At 47.4% G+C, this 24,592-nt stretch overlaps 1 protein-coding gene across 1 annotated transcript; it reads left to right on the top strand.

Annotated features, from left to right (window-relative positions):
- Positions 1–24,508, top strand: LOC147957408 (uncharacterized). The gene is made up of 3 exons (XM_087531682.1): positions 1–330; positions 23,899–24,263; positions 24,352–24,508. The coding sequence occupies exons 1-3, from the start codon at positions 106–108 to the stop codon at positions 24,506–24,508; spliced, it is 747 nt and encodes a 248-aa protein (XP_087387808.1). The 5' UTR covers positions 1–105.
- The last annotated feature ends 84 nt before the right edge of the window (positions 24,509–24,592 follow it).

Consider the following 24,592-nt stretch of genomic DNA (forward strand, 5'->3'; position numbering starts at 1 on the left):
CGAGCAGAAAAACCTTCTTCTCTGAAAGTGACACCAGAAGAGAAGGCACAAGTTAAAGTGTTGGTTGGTCGAGTGGTTCAGCTTGTCCGCGACGGGGTGACTGGTATGGATTTACTAGAGGTCTTCCTCCGGAGACGCATCCAACCACTCCAAGCTCGTGACCATCCGATGTGGATGTATTCGGGTCTCGATGACACCACTCGGATTCACCCGGAGGAGGTCGAAGAGGCTACGTTGGAGGGGTGGATGTCAAGTATCACAGGGAACAAAGACAACCCCCGAGGAGCCAGGAGGATTCCTCCACTCGACCAATCACATGAAGTAGACCAGGTCCAATTCTGCATCTCTGACTGTGTAAGTGCATCTAGTGCCACCCCTAGTTGGTTTTGGAGTATTGACGACAAACCTAGTTGAGGGACTAATGTGTTTGTGAGAATTGCAGGATAACACAGGTAGAAGTCCCTCATTGATTCGGTTTTACTACCAGAGATGACCCCTAAAAATGTACGAAGACATTGAAGTCAATGGTGGTATATGAAGATATTCACATTGAAGACTATGACAAGAGAAGACACCGCATGAAGCCTATGGAGCTCGAAGACTTAGATCTTTCGTAGTTCTCTTTCATTTGTGTTGAGTCATCGGAACCACCGTACTGCTAAGTGGGGTCCAGAGAACCAGTCAGAATGACTAAAGTGATGCCTAAACAAAAACCTATGTCTTCGAGTGAAGACTATGAGAGCAAATCTTGTCCAGAGTCGGACAAGTCAGCTTTGCTTGCAGCCCAAGTAAAGTTGCCGTGTGAGTTTGAAATCTGACCGTTGGAACACATGTCAGTTCCTTAGTGACCCAGGGTCATTTCGGACAAATCAGGTCGGGTTGCCAAGTGGCTATATATAGCCCACCCCCTACAACCATAAACGGTTGGCTACTCAGATTTAGTGCGCGGCTTTTGTCGTTTGAGAGCAACCCACCTCGAAGCCTTTGAGAGAGAGAATTCCTAGAGAGGATAAAGCCCTAACCACCCAGAGCCAGAGAGAATTGGGCATCACTTAAGTCTTCTTGTCTGAGTGATCTGAAGACTTATTACACTTGAGGACTATGCATCCTCCAGCCGGTTAGGCGTTGCGTTCTGAGCATCCAAGAGACATTGTGGATTGCCGGTGAACGAAGTCTGTGAAGGTTTGGGAGTCTACCTTGAAGACTTACCAGAGTGATTGGGCGAGGTCTGTGTGACCTTAGCTCAAGGAGAATACGGTGAGGACTAGGTGTCCTGAGCTGCGTGTTCAGGACTGGGTGTCCGGGACTGTGTGTCCTAAGGTTTAAATACCTAGCCGCTCCAACCAGACGTATAGTTGTCACAGCAACTGGAACTGGTCCAACAAATCATTGTCTTCAACGAGTCACTGGTTTAATCTTCACTTCCTTTTACTTACTGTTACTCATTGTGAAGTCATTGCATGCTTGCTCTATCTTTTGTCTTCACAACGTGACTGTATGATCTGTTTGGCTTCATAAAATCTTCCTACCTGATCCTTATTACACTGCAGCTATTTGTCATTGTGCCTTCACTCTATTGAATACTTGACCATGGCTTGCCTAGTGTAATCTAACTTCCGCTGCATAGTAATAGGCATATCTCTACTGTTTGTCTTCATAACTTCCACGTTTTGAAGACTTTCATAAAAATCGCCTATTCACCCCCCTTTAGTCGATATAACGCACTTTCAATTGGTATCAGAGAAAGGTGCTCCCTTGTTCTGTGTGATTCGGTTTAACCAACTGGAGTTTTAGCTATGTTGACTGCAGGGATAATTAAAGTCTCCGCTGTGTGCCCCGTCTTCGATGGAACTGAATATCCCTACTGGAAGAATAAGATGCGCATGCATCTTGAAGCCATTGACGTCGACCTATGGTATGTCATCGAGAACGGCGTTCCCAAGGCTGGGGAAGGTGTCACTGCTGCTGATGTCAAGAAATTCGTTCAACTGGACTCTACTGCCAAGAATATCATCTGTGGTCATCTGACCAAAGGACAGTATGGCCGTGTGAGTGCTTTGAAGACATCCAAGCTGGTCTGGGATTGGCTCTCCAAGGTCAATGAAGGCATCTCAACCCAGAGAGATCAGAGAATCAGTGTCCTTCGTAACCTCTTCAACCGCTTCAAGCGAAATGACAATGAGAATGTCCAACACACATTTGACCGACTCACTGACATCACAAATGAGCTTCAAGCCTCGGCGCCACTGAGATCACCAAACATGAAATCGTCAAGACGCAGCTGAGATCACTTGATAGTTCGTTTGACATCCTAGCCCTGATGATACAAGAACGTCCTGATTTCAAGACACTCGATCCGTCTGACATACTCGAGAGGCTCAACACACATGAGTTTCAGCTTTCTGAGAAAAGAGATATCTACGGTCCAAACTATGGATGAACTCGTGCCTTGAAGGCAAAAGTTGTTTCCTCATCTGAAGAAGAATCTGACAGCAGTTCTGATGATCCTGAAGACATTGGAAGGGAACTTGCCATGCTTGTGAAGAAGTTCCAAAAGTTCACCAAGAAGAAAGGCTTCAGAAAGTCTTCACGATCAAGCTCAAGGAATGATGAAGCTTCTGCTCATGACTACAAGAAGAAAACATGCCACAAGTGCAAGAAAACTGGACACTTCATATCTGAGTGTCCACAGTGGGACAATGAGAACAGAAAGAAGAAGAAGAGCAAGGAATATGACTCTGACGACAAGAAGAAGAAGAAATACTCAAAGTCTTCTTCCAAGTCTTCCTCAAAGTCTTCATCGCACAAGAAGAGCTCATCTGGCAAGGCACGTGCATTTGTTGGCAAGGAAATGGATTCAGAGGAGGAGTCCGCTTCTGAGGAGGCAGAGGTGGAGCCCGAGGAGGAGTCTGATTCTGGCATTGCAAGTCTGGCTACAGCATACGTCGCCAAGTCCGTCTTCAACACTGAAGACAATGACTTCATCACCGACACCGATGCAAATGACAAGGACTACTCCGCTCCTACCTACTGCTTCATGGCACGCGGTGCCAAGGGTACGACACTAGCGTCTTCAGAATGGATTATTGACAGTGGGTGTACAAATCACATGACTGGCAAAAGAAGTCTTCTTATGGACTCAACCTTACGTCCATCCGACAAGAGCCACATCACATTTGCTGACACTGGTAAAAGTAAGGTATTGGGTCTAGGTAGAGTTGCAATCTCAAGGGATCAACACATGGATAAAGTCATGCTTGTTGAATCCCTTGGCTTCAATTTGATGTTTGTCTCAATGCTTTGCGATTTGAACATGATCGTAATGTTTGGAAAATATCGTTGCCTTGTACTAATGGAATCTGACAAGTCTCTAGTGTTTGAAGGGTATCGAAAAGATGATTTGTACGTGGTAGATTTCTCAGCAGGGCCACAGCTTGCAGTATGTCTTCTAGCAAAGGCTTCAGAATGCTGGCTCTAGCATCAGAGGCTTGGGCATGCTGGCATGAGGAACCTCCACACCCTTGCAAAGAAGAAGCATGTCATAGGCATCGAGGGCGTCAAGTTCAAGAAAGATCACTTATGCGGTGCCTGTGAAGCAGGGAAGATGACGAGGGCAAAACATCCCTCGAAGACAATCATGACCACTACTCGACCCTTCGAACTGCTTCACATGGATCTTTTTGGTCCCACTCACTACTCAACTTTTACCACTACTGCTTGCCTCTATGGCTTTGTCATTGTTGATGATTACTCTAGATATACTTGGGTGCACATAATCCTTTACAAGACTGAAGTGCAGGATGTCTTCAGACGCTTCGCCAATCGAGCTATGAACAATTACGGCACCAAGATAAAGCACATCAGAAGTGACAATGGCACTGAATTTAAGAACACTGGACTTGATACATATCTTGATACCTTGGACATCACACATGAATTCTCAGCCCCGTACACGCCACAACAGAATGGCGTCGTCGAACGCAAGAACAGAACACTCATTGAGATGGCCAGAACGATGCTAGATGAATACAAGACTCCAAGAAAATTCTGGCCTGAAGCCATTGACACTGCATGCCATACAATCAATCGTGTTTATCTTCACAAGCTTCTGAACAAGACATCTTATGAACTCCTAACTGGCAAGAATCCAAATGTCAGTTACTTCAGAGTATTTGGCGCAAGGTGCTGGATCAAGGACCCACACCACACCTCAAAGTTTGCACCAAAAGCACATGAGGGTTTTATGCTTGGATATGGAAAGGATTCGCACTCCTACAGAGTCTTCAATCTCTTTCATTACAAAGTGGTTGAAACAGTGGATGTGCGGTTCGATGAGACCAATGGTTCACAAAGAGAACAACTGCCAAATGTGCTAGATGAAGTTCCATCTAGTGAATCAATCAAGCTAATGGGAACTGAAGAGACTATACCTTCTAAAGCTCATCCTGAAGAAGAACTTATCATCTCCGCACCTGATCCACATGAAGACAATGCTCAGCCTAAAGACATTCCTCCCAACAACAACACAGATCAGCAAGAGCAAAGTCTTCGCCCTGTACATCCTTGTGTTGCCAATGAAGTGCAGATTGACAGAATAATTGACAGCATCAATGCACCTGGTCCACTCACTCGTTCAAGGGCAACTCAGCTGGCAAATTTCTGTGGGCACTTCGCATTCGTCTCAATTGCAGAACCCAAGAAAGTTGAAGAAGCCTTCATGGAACCTGAATGGATTCAAGCTATGCAAGAAGAGCTTCAACAGTTTGAGCTGAACAATGTATGGGAACTGGTTAAGCGTCCTGATCCACGGAAGCACAATATAATAGGAACCAAATGGATATACCGCAACAAGCAAGATGAGCATGGTCAAATTATCAGAAACAAAGCTCGCCTCGTTGCTCAAGGATATACTCAAGTGGAAGGCATTGATTTCGATGAAACATTTGCTCCTGTGGCTAGACTTGAAGCCATACGTATACTGCTGGCCTATGCAAATCATCATAACATACTTCTGTATCAAATGGATGTGAAGAGTGCCTTTCTCAATGGCAAGATTGAAGAAGAAGTGTATGTTGCACAACCGCCTGGGTTTGAAGATCCAAAACATCCTGACATGGTATACAAGCTCAACAAGGCACTGTATGGCCTCAAACAAGCCCCTCGGGCCTGGTATGACACACTCAAATATTTCCTGAAGAGCAAAGGCTTCATACCTGGTTCCCTAGACCCCACTCTCTTCATGAAGACATATGATGGTGAACTGTTTGTGTGACAAATTTATGTGGATGACATTATCTTCGGCTGCACCAATCAGAAGTACAGTGAAGAGTTTGGCTATATGATGCAAGAGCAATATCAGATGTCTATGATGGGGGAGCTGAAGTTCTTCCTCGGTCTTCAAATACGACAACAACGTAACGGCATCTTCATATCTCAAGAGAAGTATCTCAAAGAGTGCCTGAAGAAGTTTGGTATGCAAGACTGCAAAGGCTTCACAACACCAATGCCAGCCAAACATCATCTGGGTCCCGACGACAATGGTAAAGAGTTCGATCAAAAGGTATACCGCTCCATGATTGGTTCTTTGCTTTATTTATGTGCATCTAGGCCAGATATTATGCTTAGTGTTTGCATGTGTGCTCGATTTCAAGCGGCACCAAAGGAGTTGCATCACTTAGCTGTGAAGCGAATTCTTCGATATTTGGCTCACACCCCAACTCTAGGATTATGGTATCCAAAGGGCTCAGAGTTTGATCTGGTTGGATTCTCGGATGCTGATTATGATGGTGACAAGGTTGATCGGAAGTCTACATCAGGCACATGTCACTTTCTGGGACGATCACTTGTATGTTGGTCTTCAAAGAAGCAGAACTATGTATGCCTCTCCACTGCTGAATCTGAATACATTGCTGCTGGATCTTGCTGCGCTCAGCTTCTGTGGATGAAGCAAACTCTCAAGGACTATGGCGTTCATCTGAAGCAAGTACCACTTTACTGTGACAACGAAAGTGCCATGAAGATTGCCAACAACCCAGTTCAGCACTCGAAGACAAAGCACATAGAAATTCGTCATCACTTTCTCAGAGATCATGTTATGAAGGAAGATATTGATATCATACACGTCAACACTGAAGAGCAATTGGCAGATATCTTCACCAAGCCCTTGGATGAGAAGAGATTTTGCAAGTTACGGTGTGAGCTAAATATCCTGGAATCCTCAAATGTCCTGTGATCAGGCACACATCCTAACACCTATGCATAATGATGACTTAGATGTGCAACACACGAAGTAACGTATATCTTCAATCAATGAAGACATACATTCTAAGTGTGAATACATTAATGTGGAATTTGACTTTGGAGCGCCACGATAATTGTGCGCCGTGTCTGGGTCTAATATTTCCTATACGGTGGGTAACGCCGCCACCAAACGTTCTATTTTGAAGTGTTTCACTCATGGCGTTACCTTGCAATGTCTTCACTTTGGTTTGGCTTCAATCTCAACATGTCTTCATGATTATCTTCACTATGTTGATTGTATTGATATATATATATATACTAGTGTTCTGTCCTCTACAGCATTCACTTATAGCTATGTCTTCCTGTTTGAATCTTGTGAACTAAGTGAATGTGATCGGACCCTAACCTCTCTATGCTTTCTATCTCAAATTCTGTCTCTCCAAGTCATATGCATTCTATTGAAACTGTCGAATGTCTTCTCTGCGTCCTTGTCAGCAGAAGACACAGAGACAACCTTTAAGTCTGTTTTCAATGCTCATTTATCCACATGAAATCCGGAGAAGTAGGAACGACCACCCGACAATCCAGGAGTGCGTGGGACGTGGAACTGCCCCCAAAATACCGCATGATGGCCACGTGTTACTCAGATGCGAATCGCCAGGGGCACCTATGTAATAGCGCAGTGCCGCCCCTGTAACTATAAATACACACTCACAGCGGTCATTATCCCTTCTTCCACCCTCACACGAACCCTAGCGCCACCGCTAGCCCTCGACGACGCCGACGACGAAGCGCTTCGCTGCCGCAACCTCTCCGACGCCGTCTTCACGCCGATCGCGGACATCGTCCTCTCCGCCGTCGCCGTAGCTGTCTTCCATCGCCAAGTTAGGGCACGGAAGATTGAACTGCTCGGCCTCATCTCCCACTCCGTCTAGCAGTTCCCAGTGTGGTAAATAAAACTTCTTTTTACGGCCCCTTTTGATCCTATGGCTCTGTCACTTTCTACCATAAGAAGTTTCTATTCACACAAGTTAGATCTCTCTCAAACTGCATCTCATAACATGCCTATTATATTCACTTGTGCTTCACAAAGTAGTTAGATTCCTCACTTGTACTGATCTGTGGGTTCGTACAAATCTGGAACCAACTTCTTATCTATGAGTGAATGTCTTCGCACGATGAGGTCAATGTCTTCTAAACTGATTTATCTTCAAAATCTTCTGAGAATGCATATGACCTCTTCCCCTTCCCTCGCACCTTAATGCTGTCACAGGTACATGTCCGTGGGAGAATCCTTTGGTTCTCATAGTCTGCATTCATTTGCAGAGTTCTTACAGCATCACATAAATTCTCCTGAAGCCAGTTCCTGTTGGTCCAGCAAGAGAAAGCCTTTGAAGCCTTTGAACATCTTGAAGCCTTTCAAGTTAAAGTTTATGGCTTCAGAGAAAGCAGCAAGGAAGGGGGGCAGACAGCGTCGTGGCGTAACATCCAAAGATCTGCCAGATGAACTCGCAGAAATGTATAAGACAGATCCTGAAGAGGATTATAGTCAGCGCAAGACCCGAATCCAATGGATTCGACGCTATTGGGAAGAACAATGGTTCAAATACCGCTTCACAACCAAAGAGTATGCTGAGAAAAATGCCATCAAGAGACCGTGGGGAGACATCCTATACAAGAATCTTCTACCCAGGTCCAGAGATGAAGCTATTGCCCAAAGCTTCTACCCATGCATGGTCCGTGGACCAAAGCCTGCTGATGCACATCCGTCGTCACCACTCTGGTGTCGTGATGACAATCTGTTCAAGCACAACTTCCAGTTTGCCCAAAACTCAGCGAAGCAGAACAAGAAGAAATTTGGGTTAGACTTCATCCCTGGTCCCTCAGCACCAAGGGCAGATGGCACACGACATGCAGAACCCAATGTCATCGGTCCTTTCGCCAACCTTGAAGGCCTCATCACCAACATCGTGGTTCAAGGGACTGCAGTGAATGAGCCTGCAGCTAGCACTGAGTCTGATGACGCGCCTGCAGTGCCGAAGCCAAAGCAGTTGAAGAAGCCAAAAGCTTCAAAGACGGCCCCTTCACCAAAAATCTCAAGGGCAAAGCCATTAGCAACTGCACCTCCTGAAGACAGTGTGCAGTCTGAAGACGTATCCCGCATCTCCAAGCCCCAGAAGAGCAAGATGCCTCAGCCACACAGCGGCCAAGAGCTAACAGCTACTGCCATTCTGCGCAACGACGCCATTGATCTGTCAAGTGATGAAGATCTTGCAGATGACGCTCTTGAGCAACTCATCAAGAGCAAAGAAGAAGCAGAAATCTTCAACAATCTGCCTCTCTTTGATGTCGCCATCATCCACAACTTCATTGACGAGTGGTTTGACACGCCAAACATTAGCTTTGAAGATCTGCAGCTACCTATTGGCCTCAGTGTCGCCTTCCAAGGCGCCATTGCTTCAGAACTTGCTATTGCCCGGCGCATTGTTGAACTGAAGCAGAAGATTGACCATGAAAAGGCTCAGTTCAAGAAGCATATGGCCAAGCTCAGCGTGCAAGAAGTGAAGAACTTCAAGATCATGATGCACGAGCTCAAGGAAAACTTTTTGAAGAAGCGTGCAGAAGCTCAGGGTTCGTGTGAGCGCATGAAGACTCTAGCTGATAGATGTGTGAAAGCCTATAATGAGGCTGAGAAGCGCAAGGCACTTGGGCGTCCTGGCATCGATCCCAGGATGGCCGCAAAGAAAAAGAAGAAGTCAGTTACAGCTGAACCCGATGCACCAAGGCAGGAAGCAGTTCCGATTGTCTTCCCAACTGCGATGACTGGCTCGAAGCCAAAGAGCCGGTCAACCGCTTCAGAGCTCAAGAAGACCAGGACTGCTGAGGCTGAAGCAAGGAAAAGGAAACATCCTGAAGCCTCTCCTACTGCCCCCTCTAAGAAGAAGAGGAAGATCAAGAAAGCTCGGGCTGCTCCCACAGAGCCCTTGATGGTTGAACCCATTTCTATGGTTCATCCTGACGCAGAACGTCAACTGACAGTTCATGAGCCTGCTTCCACAGAGGCTCCTGAAGCTGAAGACATTCCAGCAGCTGATCCCATCACTGCTGAAGACATTGGTCATCATGACAATGTAGAAGATGATACAGTCCTTCCTCAGGTTGAAAACAGCGAACTCATCAGCATTGGTCGTCCACTGACGCCAATTGCACAGGATGCTTCATGGGCGGATCGCCCACAAGAGGAAGAAGACTTTGAGGCCCAGCCCACTCCAAATCCACAGGCGTCGTCTGCTTTACGCAGGCTTCGCAAAGGTCCAAGGCCTCAAGTCTCTGCTGAAGACATTCCGGCTGCATCAGCCGAAGAAGAAGAAGTACCACAAGTCACCTCGTCTCACCAAGAAGCAGTTCTTACGGAGAACGTGCTTGTGTCCGACCCTCCAGCTCATGAAGTGGAGGATGAAAATCTTGAGTCTGCCACAACCAACAATGAAGCCAATGTGGAGCCCTCCCCAGCAAAAGCTTCAGAAGACAGGGAAGCCACTGATCCTGACACTTCTGTCCCTGAGTCTGCTGCCGGTCCCCAATATGACTACCATGTTGAGCACAGGCCTCAGGTCCAGAAGCCAATCCCAAGATTGCTAAGGTTTCCAGGTCCCGCATCAGCACCTGGTTCCTTCAACATCAATGGCTTCAGGTCAGACAACACCTTCTTCAATAGCTCCAAGAACCCCTACTCAAGGGAAAGGATTTCATCGGATCGGTTCTGGAGCTATCCTCAGCGCAGCTACTACTCATGCATACTGTACAACCAAGGTCGCATCTTCCCACACATGCACCTTGACGTTGAAGCTATAGCTGGTCTGCCCTGTCTCGAAGAAGCGTTGGATTGCTTCAAGAAAGTGGGTCTGCTGCAGTTTGTTACTGATGAAGAGCATTGGAATGAGGAGCTGCTGCTACAATTCTATGCCACACTTCACATCAAAGGGTACAACAGAGATCCAAAGACTTGGGTCCTGGAGTGGATGACTGGCAATGTTCATCATGAAGCCAATGCATTTGATATCATTGAGCTCACTGGCTTGCCCACTCCTGGTGATCTCTTCGAGCAAGGCTGTCAGCTGCATATTGAAGCTATTGAAAGCATCTTTCAGAGGCCAGAACCTAATATGAGTCAAATGATCAGCATGATGAAGCCATTGCCCCAAGATGCTGCTTATCCCACAGAGTTCTTCGTTGAAGACCTTGAGTACCTGCCCAGAACCATCTATAATATCATCAGGCGGACTCTTTGGCCCATTAAAGGCCACTCTCCAAATGCCAAGATCGAGGGTGCAATGAAGACTTTGATATTCTGTATCCTTCATGGCAAATGCTTCAATGCACAGGACTTCTTCATACGCCAACTAGCTGCATCAGGCTCAGATCTGTTTGGTTTGAAGTTCTACGCCCCTTGGGTAATGCGGCTGATCAAACTTCACTCTGCTATCTTGTATCAGCCCTCTGCCCGCAACCATCGGATCTTCTTGCCAGATGTAGATACCTCTGCTGAAGCCATCTATCCTGAACCTGCTAAGCAACCTCTAAGTCTTCAGAATGCAGAACACCAGAGCTTCACTCAAAACATTGAAGGAATTGAAGCAGTCTCTCGGGTGTATCCGTTGGCTGGCACTACACGTGCACCACGCCCTGCTTCCACTGAAGCCACTGACAGCACAACTGCTCCCAGACCCAAGAAGCGCGCTCGTGTTCTCAATGACCGAGAGCTTCTTGTGGCCCTTCATCAAAAACAGGATAGGCATCATGACTGGCTAAAGCGACAGATGAAAAGCCTCTTGGTGGATGTCAATCGCATTCGAAATCTTGCCACCAAGAATGCTTTCGTTGCCCATGAAACCTGTCGACGCACATGGAAAGGACTCTCGATGATGTGTTCTGAAGCTGATCTTCAAGAGGATGGCTTCACAGAGCGATTCAAGTTTGACTCCACACCTCCTCGAAGGGATGTGCTGCTAGGAACTCCATCCCTCGAAGACTCTGAGTACTCTTCATCTGCTGCCACAGTGACTGCCAAAATTATCGAGGATGAAGACGATGCTACATCACCGCCACCTCCTTCAGCACGCGTCGACTCTGCATCAAGTTCTTCAGCACCGCCAAACACCACCAACGACCCTGCTGCTCATGGGAACGAGTAGAAACTCTATGTCTTCAAACCTTTTTGGTTCTTACTGACAAAAGGGGGAGAAGCATATGAGGTTGATAGTCTTCAAGCGGGTCCATATGGGCGGGTGCTTTATATTTTGCTTCGTGCTTACAACTCTCGTTTTGCTTCATTTGGTTCTTTGAGTTGTAACACTAAAACTCGATGGTCGTCTGCTACTTGCTTGCCACCTTGTTTTGCGAAGATAAATTCCGCATGTGCGACGATAAATTCCGCACTTAGATCATTCTGCAGACGTCCATTTTCCATTATGCATGACATTATCTTCATATACTTTTACATGCATAGTGGAATGTCTTCATAAGTTGAAGTGGATCTCCACAAGTACAACCTGCCATGTGCATTTGCATTCCAAAAGCAAATTACTTATATGCACATCTTCAGGGGGAGCCCTTGCAATTTATGAAGACAATTCCTTATCCTTTACAATTTCACAGATTATATTCCCCGTTGAAAACTTCAACTAGTTTGTCATCAATCACCAAAAAGGGGGAGATTGTAAGTGCATCTAGTGCCACCCCTAGTTGGTTTTGGAGTATTGACGACAAACCTAGTTGAGGGACTAATGTGTTTGTGAGAATTGCAGGATAACACAGGTAGAAGTCCCTCATTAATTCAGTTTTACTACCAGAGATGACCCCTAAAAATGTACGAAGACATTGAAGTCAATGGTGGTATATGAAGATATTCACATTGAAGACTATGACAAGAGAAGACACCGCATGAAGCCTATGGAGCTCGAAGACTTAGATCTTTCGTAGTTCTCTTTCATTTGTGTTGAGTCATAGGAACCACCGTACTGCTAAGTGCACTACTGGAATCAGCTAGTTTGCCATCTGCCAGTTCTTTGTCGTCCGCTAGCGGACGGCAAAGAAGCTCTTTGCCATCAGCTTCCAAAAAGCAGACGGCAAAGAACTGGCTGATGGCAAAGACCAAGTTTGCCATCAGCCAGTTCTTTGCCGTCCGCTAGCGGACGGCAAAGAGGGAGGGGCCCCACTGACGAACTGCAAAAAAACCTAACGGGCCCCCTCTTTGCCGTCCGCTAGCGGACGGCAAAGAGCAAGAAGGCGGACGGCAAAGTGCCGCGGACGGCAAAGAGGGAGGCCCCACGTAACGTTAACGGGGCCGCGCCCCACACCCCCCTCTCTCTCTCTTTCTCTCCCACCTCTCGCCACCCCGTCGCACCACGCCCCGCCGCCGCCCCAGCGCCCCCCGCCGCCGCCCCGGCGCCCCCCCGCCCCGTCGCCCCCGCCGCCCTGCCGTCTGGGCGCCGGCACCTCCGCGCCCCGCCGCCGCCGCCCCAGGCCGCCCCGCCCCCTCCTCCGCCGCCCCAGGCCGCCCCGCCCCGCTCCTCTGCCGCCCCAGGCCGCACCGCCCCCCTCCTCCACCCTGCAGGTGAGCTTCTTCCTTTTTTTCCTTTTTTCTGTTTTTTAGTTTTAGGTTTATGTTTAATTTAGATTTAGTTTTAGTTTTAGGATTAGTTTTTAGGTTTATAGGTTTAGTTTTAGTTTAGTTTTAGGTTTAGATTTAGTTTTTTCTTTTTCTGTTTTTTTAGTTTTAGGTTTAGGTTTAGTTTAGTTTTAGGAAAGAAGAAAAAGAGAAAAAGAAGAGATCAGGAGAAGAAGAAGAAGAAGAAGAAGAGGAGGAGGAGAAGAAAAAAGAAGAAGAGGAAGAAGAAGAAGAAAAAAGAGGAGAGGAGGAGAAGAAGAAGAGGAAAAAGGAAAGGGGGAAGAAGAAGAAGAAAAAAGAGGAGAGGAGGAGAAGAAGAAGAGGAAAAAGGAAAGGAGGAGGAAGAAGAAGAAGAAGAAGAAGAAGAAGAAGAAGAAGAAGAAGGAAAAAAAGGAAGAAAAGGAAAAAGAGGAAGAAGAAGAAAAGGAAAAAAAACCCGACCCGACACGGTACCCTGACCCCGACCCGGCACCCTGACACGACACCCCGACCCCGAGACCCCTACCCGGCACCCTGACACGACACCCCGACCCCGAGACCCCGACCCCGACACCCCGACTCCGACCCCGACCCCGACACCCCGACCCCGACCCCGACACCCCGACCCCGCAAGCCTGACCCGACACCCCGACCCCGACCCCGACACCCCGACCCCGACCCGACACGGTACCCAGACCCCGACCCGGCACCCCGACCCCGAGACCCCGACCCCGACACCCCGACCCCGACCCCGACCCCGATACCCCGACCCCGACCCGACACGGTACCCAGACCCCGACTCGACACCCCGACCCCGAGACCCCGACCCCGACCCCGACCCCCCAAGCCTGACCCGACACCCCGACCCCGACCCCGACACACCGACCCCCCGAGCCTGACCCGACACCCCGACCCCGAGCCTGACCCGACACCACACCCCGACCCCGAAACAACACCCCGACACCGACACGGTACTACCCCGACATCGACACGACACCCCGACCCCCCGACCCCGACACGGCACCCCGACACCGGCAGGACACCCCGACCACCGACACCTCCCGAAAAGGTGTTCTTTGGCCTTCCAGAGGCCGACGGGGTCATATATTTATGAATTATTAGTTAGGTCATATATTTTTCGATTTTGTTATGAAAAACATCATATATAATTGTGTTGATCGTGTAGTTTTAAATGTGCAGTTGTTTCATCGCTGCGAGGTTTGGTGTTCGACGACCTCGCCGTGCGTTTGACGAGCTCTGCCCCTTCGTTCGTGGGTGAGCACAAATGACAAGTCCTCCTCCCCCATTAATTATTTGATCTATTCCGATGAAACTTGATAGCTAGCTATATATGTGTCTTGAATCATCAGTATGCGTAACCAATATGTGTCTCCCGTTCGAAAGCGTCATAGTTATAAATATGCATGCATTTGCATATTTATAACCTTGATTCTTTCGAATTGTCCAACGCTATCCATGGACAGCCCGAGTATGTGTAGATTGGGTTCGTTTTTCCATATGCTTTGCTCCGGATCCGATGCATATATTTCGTCAGTGCCTCCCCTGTTGTTCTCCGGGTACACATCCTCTCTGTTTATTGCAGAGACGTGTATCAGGAGAACAGCGGGGAGGTGCTGCCAAAATTTTGCTTCGGATCCGGAGCATAGCATGGGAAAATAAACCCAATCTACACATACACGGGTGGGATTAGGACCTATCATTACCTATTAGAGTGTAGGTTGCATGGACGTAATAAAATTGACAAAGTAGATCAACTGATGAATATATACATGGTGAATTACATATATAATTGTTGTGTGTCCAGTAGCTCTGAAAGTCAAGATGAGTGACCGTGCTTGGATGTATACCGGTCACACTGGTCAGAACAAATGGAGCGCTGAATGGTTCACAAAAACTAAGGGGTTTGTGCAAGCCGCATTTGCAAATGGCCAAAAGAAAACCTGGTGCCCCTGTTTCCGGTGCGGCAATTGGGAAATGAAGACAGAGGCTGAAATGGGCAAACACCTGCAGAAGAGTGGTTTTACACCCGATTATACGGTGTGGACATTTCATGGTGAGTCTGCCCAACGTGACCGAGCTGAGGTGGATCGTCGTCGCACCGACGAGCATGGTGCCGGGATGGAAAACATGGTGCAAGGCTATGATGATGCTCGGGATTCGGACGAGGAGATGGAGGAATCTGCAAAGGCCTTCAATGAAATGTTGGAGTCTTCGAAACGTCCGCTCCACGAGCACACTGAGCTTTGTCAGTTGGATGCCATCTCACAAGTAGTGGCTCTGAAGGCTCAGTTCAACTTGGGCAGAGAATGCTATGACGCAATTATGACAGTATTTGGACGCTTTCTACCCAAAGGCCATGTAATGCCTGCAAACCTGTACCAGTCGGACAAAATCCTCCGTGCACTGAAGATGCCCTATGAGAAGATACATGCCTGTGAGAAAGGATGTGCCTTATTTAGGCTTGACTATGCGGACTTGAACTATTGTCCCATTTGCAAGTCTTCCAGGTATATTGTGGTAGACAACGGTATGGGTGAGAAGACACAGACCAAAATCCCCGTTAGTGTTCTTCGGTATATGCCAATCGTACCAAGACTTCAACGTCTTTTCATGGTCGAAGAGACGGCCAGACAGATGACATGGCACAAAATAGGCAAAAGAACCGAACTAGATGCAGATGGGAATCTGATGATGGTACACACATCGGATGGTGTTGCGTGGAAAAAGTTTGATGAATTACATGCTGACAAAGCGGCAGATCCGAGGCATCCTCAAGTCGGCATCAGCACGGATGGGTTCAGTGTGTTTGGTATGACGGCAGCCCAATACAGTTGTTGGCCCGTATTTGTCTTTCCACTCAATCTCCCCCCCGGACAGATTATGCAAAGAAAGAACATTTTCCTGACGTTGATAATTCCAGGACCCAACTATCCGGGCAAAAATATGAATGTGTACATGCAGCCGCTTAAGGACAAATTGCAAGAAGCCTGGGATAATGGGTTCAAGACATACGACGCCTTTAGCAAACGGAACTTCATAATGCGTGTCTGGTACATGTACTCGACGCATGACTTGCCGGCGTATGCGCTATTCGTTGGCTGGTGTGTGCATGGAAGGTTCCCGTGCCCCACATGAAAGGGAGCTCTTGAGTTTCGTTGGCTTCAGGCCGGTCGCAAGTTTTCTTGCTTCGACATGCATAGACAGTTCCTGGATCCTCGCCATAAGTTCAGGAAAGACAAGAAGAACTTCATCAGGGGTAGAGTTGTCAAAAACTCTGCACCACCTGCATTGACAGGCCAACAGACCCTGGATCAGTTAAATGCTCTCGAGCCAGATCCACAACGTCCAGGGTACTTCAAGGGGTATAATACTAAGCATGCGTGGACTCACAAAACATGCTTATGGGATCTGCCTTACTTCAAAGACCTCCTTTGCCCACACAACATCGACGTGATGCACACTGAGAAGAATATCGCCGAGGCACTTTTTGGTACATTGTTCGGCATAGATGGGAAGTCAAAGGATAATACTAAGGCTAGAGTCGATCTGGAGGCGCTATGTGATAGGCCGTTACAAAACATGAAAGAACCGAAAGGAAAGCAGAACTGGACGAAGCCAAAGGCATGGTTCAATCTTGGAAGGCCAGCTATGAGGGAAATTCTCTTGTGGGTGCAACAGCAGTTGATGTTCCCCGATGGGTATGCAGCGAATCTAAAGAGGGGAGCGAATCTTGATAAACTGAAGATATTTGGTCTCAAGAGTCATGATTGGCACATATGGATTGAGCGGGTAATGCCGGTGATGTTGCGTGGCTTCATCCCTGAGGATGAATGGCTAGTACTGGCAGAACTCAGCTATTTCTTCCGTGTTCTTTGTGCGAAAGAACTAGCGCCTGGCGTGCTAGAAGAAATGGAAGAGTTGGCGCCGGAGTTGATCTGCAAGTTAGAGAAGATCTTTCCACCGGGCTTCTTTAATCCAATGCAGCATTTGATTTTGCATCTCCCGACCGAGGCAAGATTGGGGGGGCCCGTGCAAAATCGTTGGTGCTACCCAACTGAGAGGATGCAGAAGACGCTTCGAGAAAAATGTAAAAATAAACGTAGAATTGAAGCATCGATGGCTGAGGCATTCATCACAGAGGAGGCGGCAAACTTCGTAACAGCGCACTACGAAGCCAAAAATCGTCATTTGCATAATCCGAAGCCTCGGTACAATGCTGACGAGCCTAAAAAGGGTGGATCCAACCTCAGCCTATTCAAAGGGAATCTCGCACCAGCTAGTGTTTCACATCCAGTATCTTTGGATAACGAAGAATGGCGGACCATTTCGTTGTATATCTTCAACAACCTGATAGAAGTGCGGCCGTACATCGAGTAAGTTCTCGGTACATTGTTTCGCAATTTCTATTTCCTTTGAACTACTCTTATTCCTGGATATGTCATACAGTCGATACGTCACCATATTCTCGTATGGAGCGGAGATCCAAAAGGATTCCGTCGAAGAGTATGAGCTTCTCGCAAAGCAAGGAGGTGGCTATCCCGGTTTCATCTCTTGGTTCAAACAAACGGTAATTTCTATTAGACAATTTCATATCATTCGCTAATTTGTGCATAATGCAACAATCCTTTCATATTAAACTTGTAGGCTAATTCAGAGTCTATGGACGCCGAATTCAGACAAGTCGCTAATGGTTTTGACTATAAGGTCCGTTCATTTGACAAGTATGACATCAACGGGTATCGCTTTCGTACCTATGGCAAAGAGCTATCTATGGCCGACCGAAAGTCAACAAATTGTTGTGTATCTGCTATCGGCGAAGGAGGTACCGAGTATTATGGGAGAGTTGAAGCAATTTATGAACTTCTGTTCTATGGTGAAAATCCACCGAATGTCGTAGTCTTCAAATGTTATTGGTTTCAGCCGAAGGAGACTAGAAGGACTCATGAACATGTAGGGCTAGTTGAAATCAACCAAAGCACTCATTTAGATGTTCCTGATGTCTATATTATGGCTCAACAGGCGACCCAAGTATTCTATCTACCGTGGGCCTGCCAAACTAATCCAAATCTGAAAGGTTGGGATGTCGTTTATGAAGTGCCGCCACGTGCTAGACTTTCTCCCCCAAAGGAAGAGGATTATGAACCTCACATTAACCCAGACACATATGAAGGAGAATTCTTCCAAGAGACACGTCTTTCCAAAAAGCGTTTCAAGAACCACTATACTTCACCCCAAAACATTGAAGTAGACAGCGACAATGAATCCGACATCACCCCAGAGGAGGAACAAGAAGAGCCGGAACAAGAAGAGGTTACTGCTGCGGATGACCTGTCAATGCTTGACCGATTACGTCAAGGTGGCCTTGCACATGTTGATGCCAATGAACCCTATGAGCCCGTCATTGATTATAGTGATGATGATTATGCATTTATTGATGATACTGATCGAGATTATTAGTAGTGTCAGGTATTACATTTTTTTATGTTGTACTTGATGATGATACACTTAAGTGATACACATATTATTATTCATGTCGGTCTTTTTTTATGTTGTACTAATTTCGTTTACTGTTTGTCATGGCAGGTGTTGAAAGATGGTGGGCGCTGGTCGGGAGCATGGTCTGAGGTCTTCCGTTCCAGACGCACCTCTCCGCCGAGCGTTGCTGGACAGTATGGCCACACCGCCGGGCCCTTCTTCGTCGACCGCGGTGCCCAGCAGGGGACGAGGTAGGAAGAGAGGAGGTGGGGCACGTGGTCGTGGGAGAGGAGGTAGGGTGACTGCTACGGTGCCTTCCTCACCGCCACCCCTAGCCGTTTCACCCGAGCACGTGACTGCTAGGGTGGACTCGTCCGAGGAGGAGGCTACACAGACTCCGGTCCACGAGCCTCCAGTCCACGGGTCTTGGGCCCACGAGCCTCGGGTCGACTGGCCTTCGGCCCACGAGAGTTCGGCCCACGTGACCCCGGAGGAGCACACGTCCGGATGGGGTACCTGGCCGGATCAGCCCGAGGAGCCGAGTGGCCATGCTGATGATGGCGGGGAGCCGACTGATCTTGAGGAGGAGGGGGCACCGTCTACCAGCGTGGTGCTACACGGCTCCCGTCCGTGTCGGTGACCCGCGAGCAGAGGTGGTTGATTTTCCCTGATGGGGACAGGTACGTAAGTGCATTTAATATTTTTGTACCTTGTGCATTCACGTTTTTTCAAATAACTAATGCGTTGGCCTTGTCATGCTGCAGGGGTTGGGACCACCATCATAGTGTCCGCCGGCCCAACTCCGTCCTTGGAGTTCTTTGCTGGCAAAACTTCCCGGGGTTTGTCACGTTGCCTGGTGAGGGTCGGCTTCCAGAGCTTGGATTGAGCTGGGAGCACTACGTGGCTGCCCCGGCCCCGCCGGATGAGATTATCGACGGTGTCATGTGCAACACGAGGGCAGACATGGTGATCAGAAAGTTCTGGGTAATTTCTCCTTTACACATTTAAAAATCTTCAACTAGCTAGTTATTAATTGTACTAATCAATATTGTCTCATTTGATTGCAGACATTCTACAGGTGTGAGGAGGGATATGAGGAGGACGCGGCACATGTTATCGAGAACGTCTGCAAGCGCCTACTCCAGAACTTACGGCACGAGGCTCGGGTGCAGGCTGTTCGAGACTACTACGCCTTGCGTGGTATCAAGAAGACCAAGCCGGCGTGCCGCGATAAGTTCCTGAGTAAGGAGCAGTACATGAAGGTAATTCTTAAGGCCTTCTCTACTTAAGTTCCTTCATTTAGTAATTCTTAGCCGTAGCGCTCAAGTTTCTATTTGCTAACTTAGGCGCCTCCGAGATGGTGTGCGGATCGGATGGATTGTTGGGAGGTGTTGGTCGATGAGTGGTGCTCACAACGATGGCTAGCCCTCCACAACGAGGCCAAGGACAAACGTGCCCAAATGGAAGGTGTGCCACACCATCAAGGCAGCTCCAACTTATATCAGTTCGGGCGCAACTGGGTATGTGGTTTGCTTCATGATTCATGCAATTCATTCATCATGCTAGCTTGAGCCCTTTAATTACTAATTTTCATTGTTTCTCTCTTTCAGGCACGCTACAATAAGGCGGATAAGGTGCCAGAGGTGTACGACCTGTATGCCATGGCCCACACTGCCTCTTTCAAGAAAGTCAAGGCTTTCTCTCAGTCTGACCTCGATGATGCAAACAACTTCACCAACATCTCCTCCCACAACAAGCTCGTGAGATATAGAGATGAGGGGAAGGCGAGGAAAGGGGAGGACTTTAACCCGAGCCAGGATCCCATTGATCCAGAGCTGTTGATGATATCTGGTGGCGGGAGGTCCCATGGCTCCATAGCCATTAGAGATGGACTTATCCGTTGTCCTAGCACTCTCCCGGAGATCAAGGCGCGCCAGTCGAGCTCCGCTCCTGAGATAAGGCCTCGTGAACGGCCAGTGCAACTCGCCATCAAGGTTAGTGATACGTACTCAGTTATCTTTCTCCATTACATTGTGTGCGCTTCCATCAATGATTACAAATGGTCATGTGAGTGGTGTTGCAGGCTGCTATACAGAGTGAGAGAGATAGAACGGAGAAACTTCTGGCGGAGGCGGCGGAGAGGCAGCGGGAGTTGGAGGAGAGGACGACAAAGATGATGGAGGAGAGGGCACGGAATGACATGCAGGCAAGGGCCATGTACGAGCTCCTTGTGGTAAGTTTCTTCTGCAGATTAGCCAAAACATTCATGTAGTGTTTGTCTCATTACTAACTAGTATGACTGAGTCGTCAAAACCAAATGTGCAGTCTGTGTGCGAGAAGACAGGTCAGACCGCTCCGCCGATGCCAGTGATTGCTCCTGGGACCACGGTGAGTTTTATTGAATGGACATTACTTGCTAGTCTTAACATTTGAGTGTCATCATGCTAACAAGACATTGGAAATGATCTTTGGTGCAGCGTAACTCCAGACAAGCATCACACGATCCTTCTCCAGCTACCGACACGAGCCACCCCGCTCCTACACCTCCTACATCTTGGTAAGTTTATCTAGTGTTTTGCTTAACACATGCATAAAGACCTAGACTTAGCTTTATTTCCTCCAATGCTTACCATAATGACCTAGACTTAGCTTCTTCACCTCCAAAATGACTTAATAAGCTTACTGACCTCCAAAACCATCCATTTTACCTAAGTTAGCTCTAAAACGATCTGTACTTAGCTTACTTATGTCAAAAATTGCATAATTAGCTTAGTTAGCTTATAGACGATCCATTTTACCTAAGTTAGCTCTAAAATGACCCATTTTACCTAGGTTAGCTTATAAATGATCCAGTTCATCCAAGTTAGCTCAAAAATGACCCATTTTACCTAGATTAGCTCCTAAATGATCCATTTTACCTACGTTAGCTTTAAAATGACCCATTTCACCTAGGTTAACTCCAAAATGACCAATCTTACCTAGGTTATCTCATAAACGATCCATTTCAACTAATTTAGCTCATAAACGATCCATTTCACCTAGGTTACCTAAAAAACGATCCATTTCACCTAAATTAGCTCTTAAATGATCCATTTCACCTAAGTTAGCTCAAAAAGATCCATTTCAACTAAATTAGCTCATAAATGATCCATTTCACCTAAGTTAGCTCAAAAACGATCCATTTCAACTAAGTTAGCTCATAAATGATCCATTTCATCTAAGTTAGCTAAAAAAGATCCATTTCACCTTAGTTACCTGAAAAACGATCCATTTGACCTTAGTTAGCTCATAAACGACCCATTTCAACTAAGTTAGCTCATAAATGATCCATTTCACCTTAGCTAGCTCATAAACGACCCATTTCAACTTAGTTAGCTCATATATGATCCATTTCACGTAAGTTAGCTCATAAATGACATACTCTTCTTGTTCTAGTCTTCTTCTTGTTCTACTCTTCTTGTTCTAGTCTTCTTGTTGTTCTACTCTTCTTCTTGTTCTACTCTTCTTGTTCTAACTTTCTTATTTTTCATTTTGCAGAGTTCATTCACTTGACGAAAGCTTGCATAGATGGGTGCTCCTTATCCCTTTCTCTGTTTCTTTTGTATCGTTGAACTATGCATGTATCGTTGGATGAAACTATTGTAATATATATGGTTGGATGCCTCTATGTTGAACTTGTTATGTATGATGGAACTATGCATGTAATATATATGGTTGGATGATGAAGTTATGTGTTGGATATCTTATATGTTTGCTCTGTAATGGCCTTTTGAAATATATCTATATATGTCATCTATATTTGTGATGAAAATTGTTGGATTTAATAAAAAACAGATAAAAGAGCCAATATACAGGCTCTTTGCCGTCTGCCACCGACGGCAACGGGCTCTTTGCCGTCTGCCGCGGACGGCAAAGAAGGCACGTGGCATCCAGCTGTGCTTCCTGGGAGCTGACCCGTTTGGTCAGTTTGCCTATAGTGGCAGACGGCAAAGACTTTGCCATCAGTGGCAGACGGCAAAGAACCTGCCATGTAGTGACGTGTAGATGACATCATACAGCGGACGGCAAAGACACTAGAAAGTTTGCCGTCAGTGGCGGACGGCAAAGGCCTGCCGTTAGCCACTTAACGGACTGACAGCGCAATTATTGCCGTCCGCCTTCTTTGCCGTCGGCCGCGCTCTCTTTGCCGTCTGCGGCGGACGGCAAAGACTTTGCCATCAGTAGCAGACGGCAAAGTAGCTGTTTACCGAAGCCTACTTTGCCGGAGCCTTTTGCCGTCCGCGGCTGACGGCAAAGGCCTTTGCCGTCCGCCGTTCATGCCTTTGCCGTCCGCCGTGGCAGACGGCAAAGTAGCTGATTCCTGTAGTGGTGGGGTCCAAGAGAACCAGTCAGAATGACTAAAGTGATGCCTAAACAAAAACCTATGTCTTCGAGTGAAGACTATGAGAGCAAATCTTGTCCAGAGTCGGACAAGTCAGCTTTGCTTGCAGCCCAAGTAAAGTTGCCGTGTGAGTTTGAAATCTGACCATTGGAACACGTGTCAGTTCCTTAGTGACCCAGGGTCATTTCGGACAAATCAGGATGGGTTGCCAAGTGGCTATATATAGCCCACCCCCTACAACCATAAACGGTTGGCTACTCAGATTTAGTGCGCGGCTTTTGTCGTTTGAGAGCAACCCACCTCGAAGCCTTTGAGAGAGAGAATTCCTAGCGAGGATAAAGCCCTAACCACCCAGAGCCAGAGAGAATTGGGCATCACTTAAGTCTTCTTGTCTGAGTGATCTGAAGACTTATTACACTTGAGGACTGTGCATCCTCCAGCCGGTTAGGCGTCGCGTTCTGAGCATCCAAGAGACATTGTGGATTGCCGGTGAACGAAGTCTGTGAAGGTTTGGGAGTCTACCTTGAAGACTTACCAGAGTGATTGGGCGAGGTCTGTGTGACCTTAGCTCAAGGAGAATACGGTGAGGACTAGGTGTCCTGAGCTGCGTGTTCAGGACTGGGTGTCCGGGACTGTGTGTCCTAAGGTTTAAATACCTAGCCGCTCCAACCAGACGTACAGTTGTCACAGCAACTGGAACTGGTCCAACAAATCATTGTCTTCAACGAGTCACTGGTTTAATCTTCACTTCTTTTTACTTACTGTTACTCATTGTGAAGTCATTGCATGCTTGCTCTATCTTTTGTCTTCACAACGTGACTGTATGATCTGTTTTGCTTCATAAAATCTTCCTACCTGATCCTTATTACACTGCAGATATTTGTCATTGTGCCTTCACTCTATTGAATACTTGACCATGGCTTGCCTAGTGTAATCTAACTTCCGCTGCATAGTAATAGGCATATCTCTACTGTTTGTCTTCATAACTTCCACGTTTTGAAGACTTACATAAAAATCGCCTATTCACCCCCCTCTAGTCGATATAACGCACTTTCAGACTGTGACCTTGCTTTCTTCATTCTGTTTGCTTAAAATCAGTCGACTGACTTTTGTCTTGTTTGTTGTCTTCTAGACCATTACTGAGATGTACTCGATGCCCAACGGGGCGCAAGAACAGGCCGAGGAGGGGGAGGCGAGCGGAGGCGAAAGTGAGGAGGAGTGGCAATCTGATGGTGAGGGGGAGGAGGATGACGACGGCTCCAGTGGAGAGGAGGAGGAGGAAGTCGATCCTCCTCACACGGAAAGGCGATCCAAGCTCACCCATGACCCCGCGAGCGAGCGTGGCAAAGCGACTGCGCCTGTTGGGCAGTCGTCAAAATGCCCTCGGACGTCTTCTCCGGCGCCGACTGAAAAAGTGCCGAAGCATCCACGGGCGGCGTCATCAAAGCCGCCGAAGGCCTTGCCCACGATGAAAATGACCATTCCCGCCATTTCCAGGTAACAGCAGAACTTGTGTTTTCTCATTTAGCATGGACAGACTCTTGGTTGACTCATTGACTAACCGACTGGTTTCTGAAATCTGCAGTGCCACTACCTCCAAGACTTCCGCCAGGAACGAAGACCAGGAAATGGAAGACGCTGTCACCTCCAACCTTGGTACGATCTCTGTGGTTTCACTCTTGGTCGATTGGATTTCTTTTTTAACTTTGGATTTTTCCTGTAGCTCCTCCTCATGTCATTGATCTCCCTGATGATGACGACGAGGTGCCGGTGAGGCCGAGGAGGAATAGAAAGGCGCCGGCTGGCAAGACAACTCAGACTGCATC

The sequence above is a fragment of the Triticum urartu genome, chromosome 7A, assembly GCF_056163025.1.
Source record: "Triticum urartu cultivar PI428250 chromosome 7A, HENAU_Tu73, whole genome shotgun sequence".
NCBI classification, from domain to species: Eukaryota; Viridiplantae; Streptophyta; class Magnoliopsida; order Poales; family Poaceae; genus Triticum; species Triticum urartu.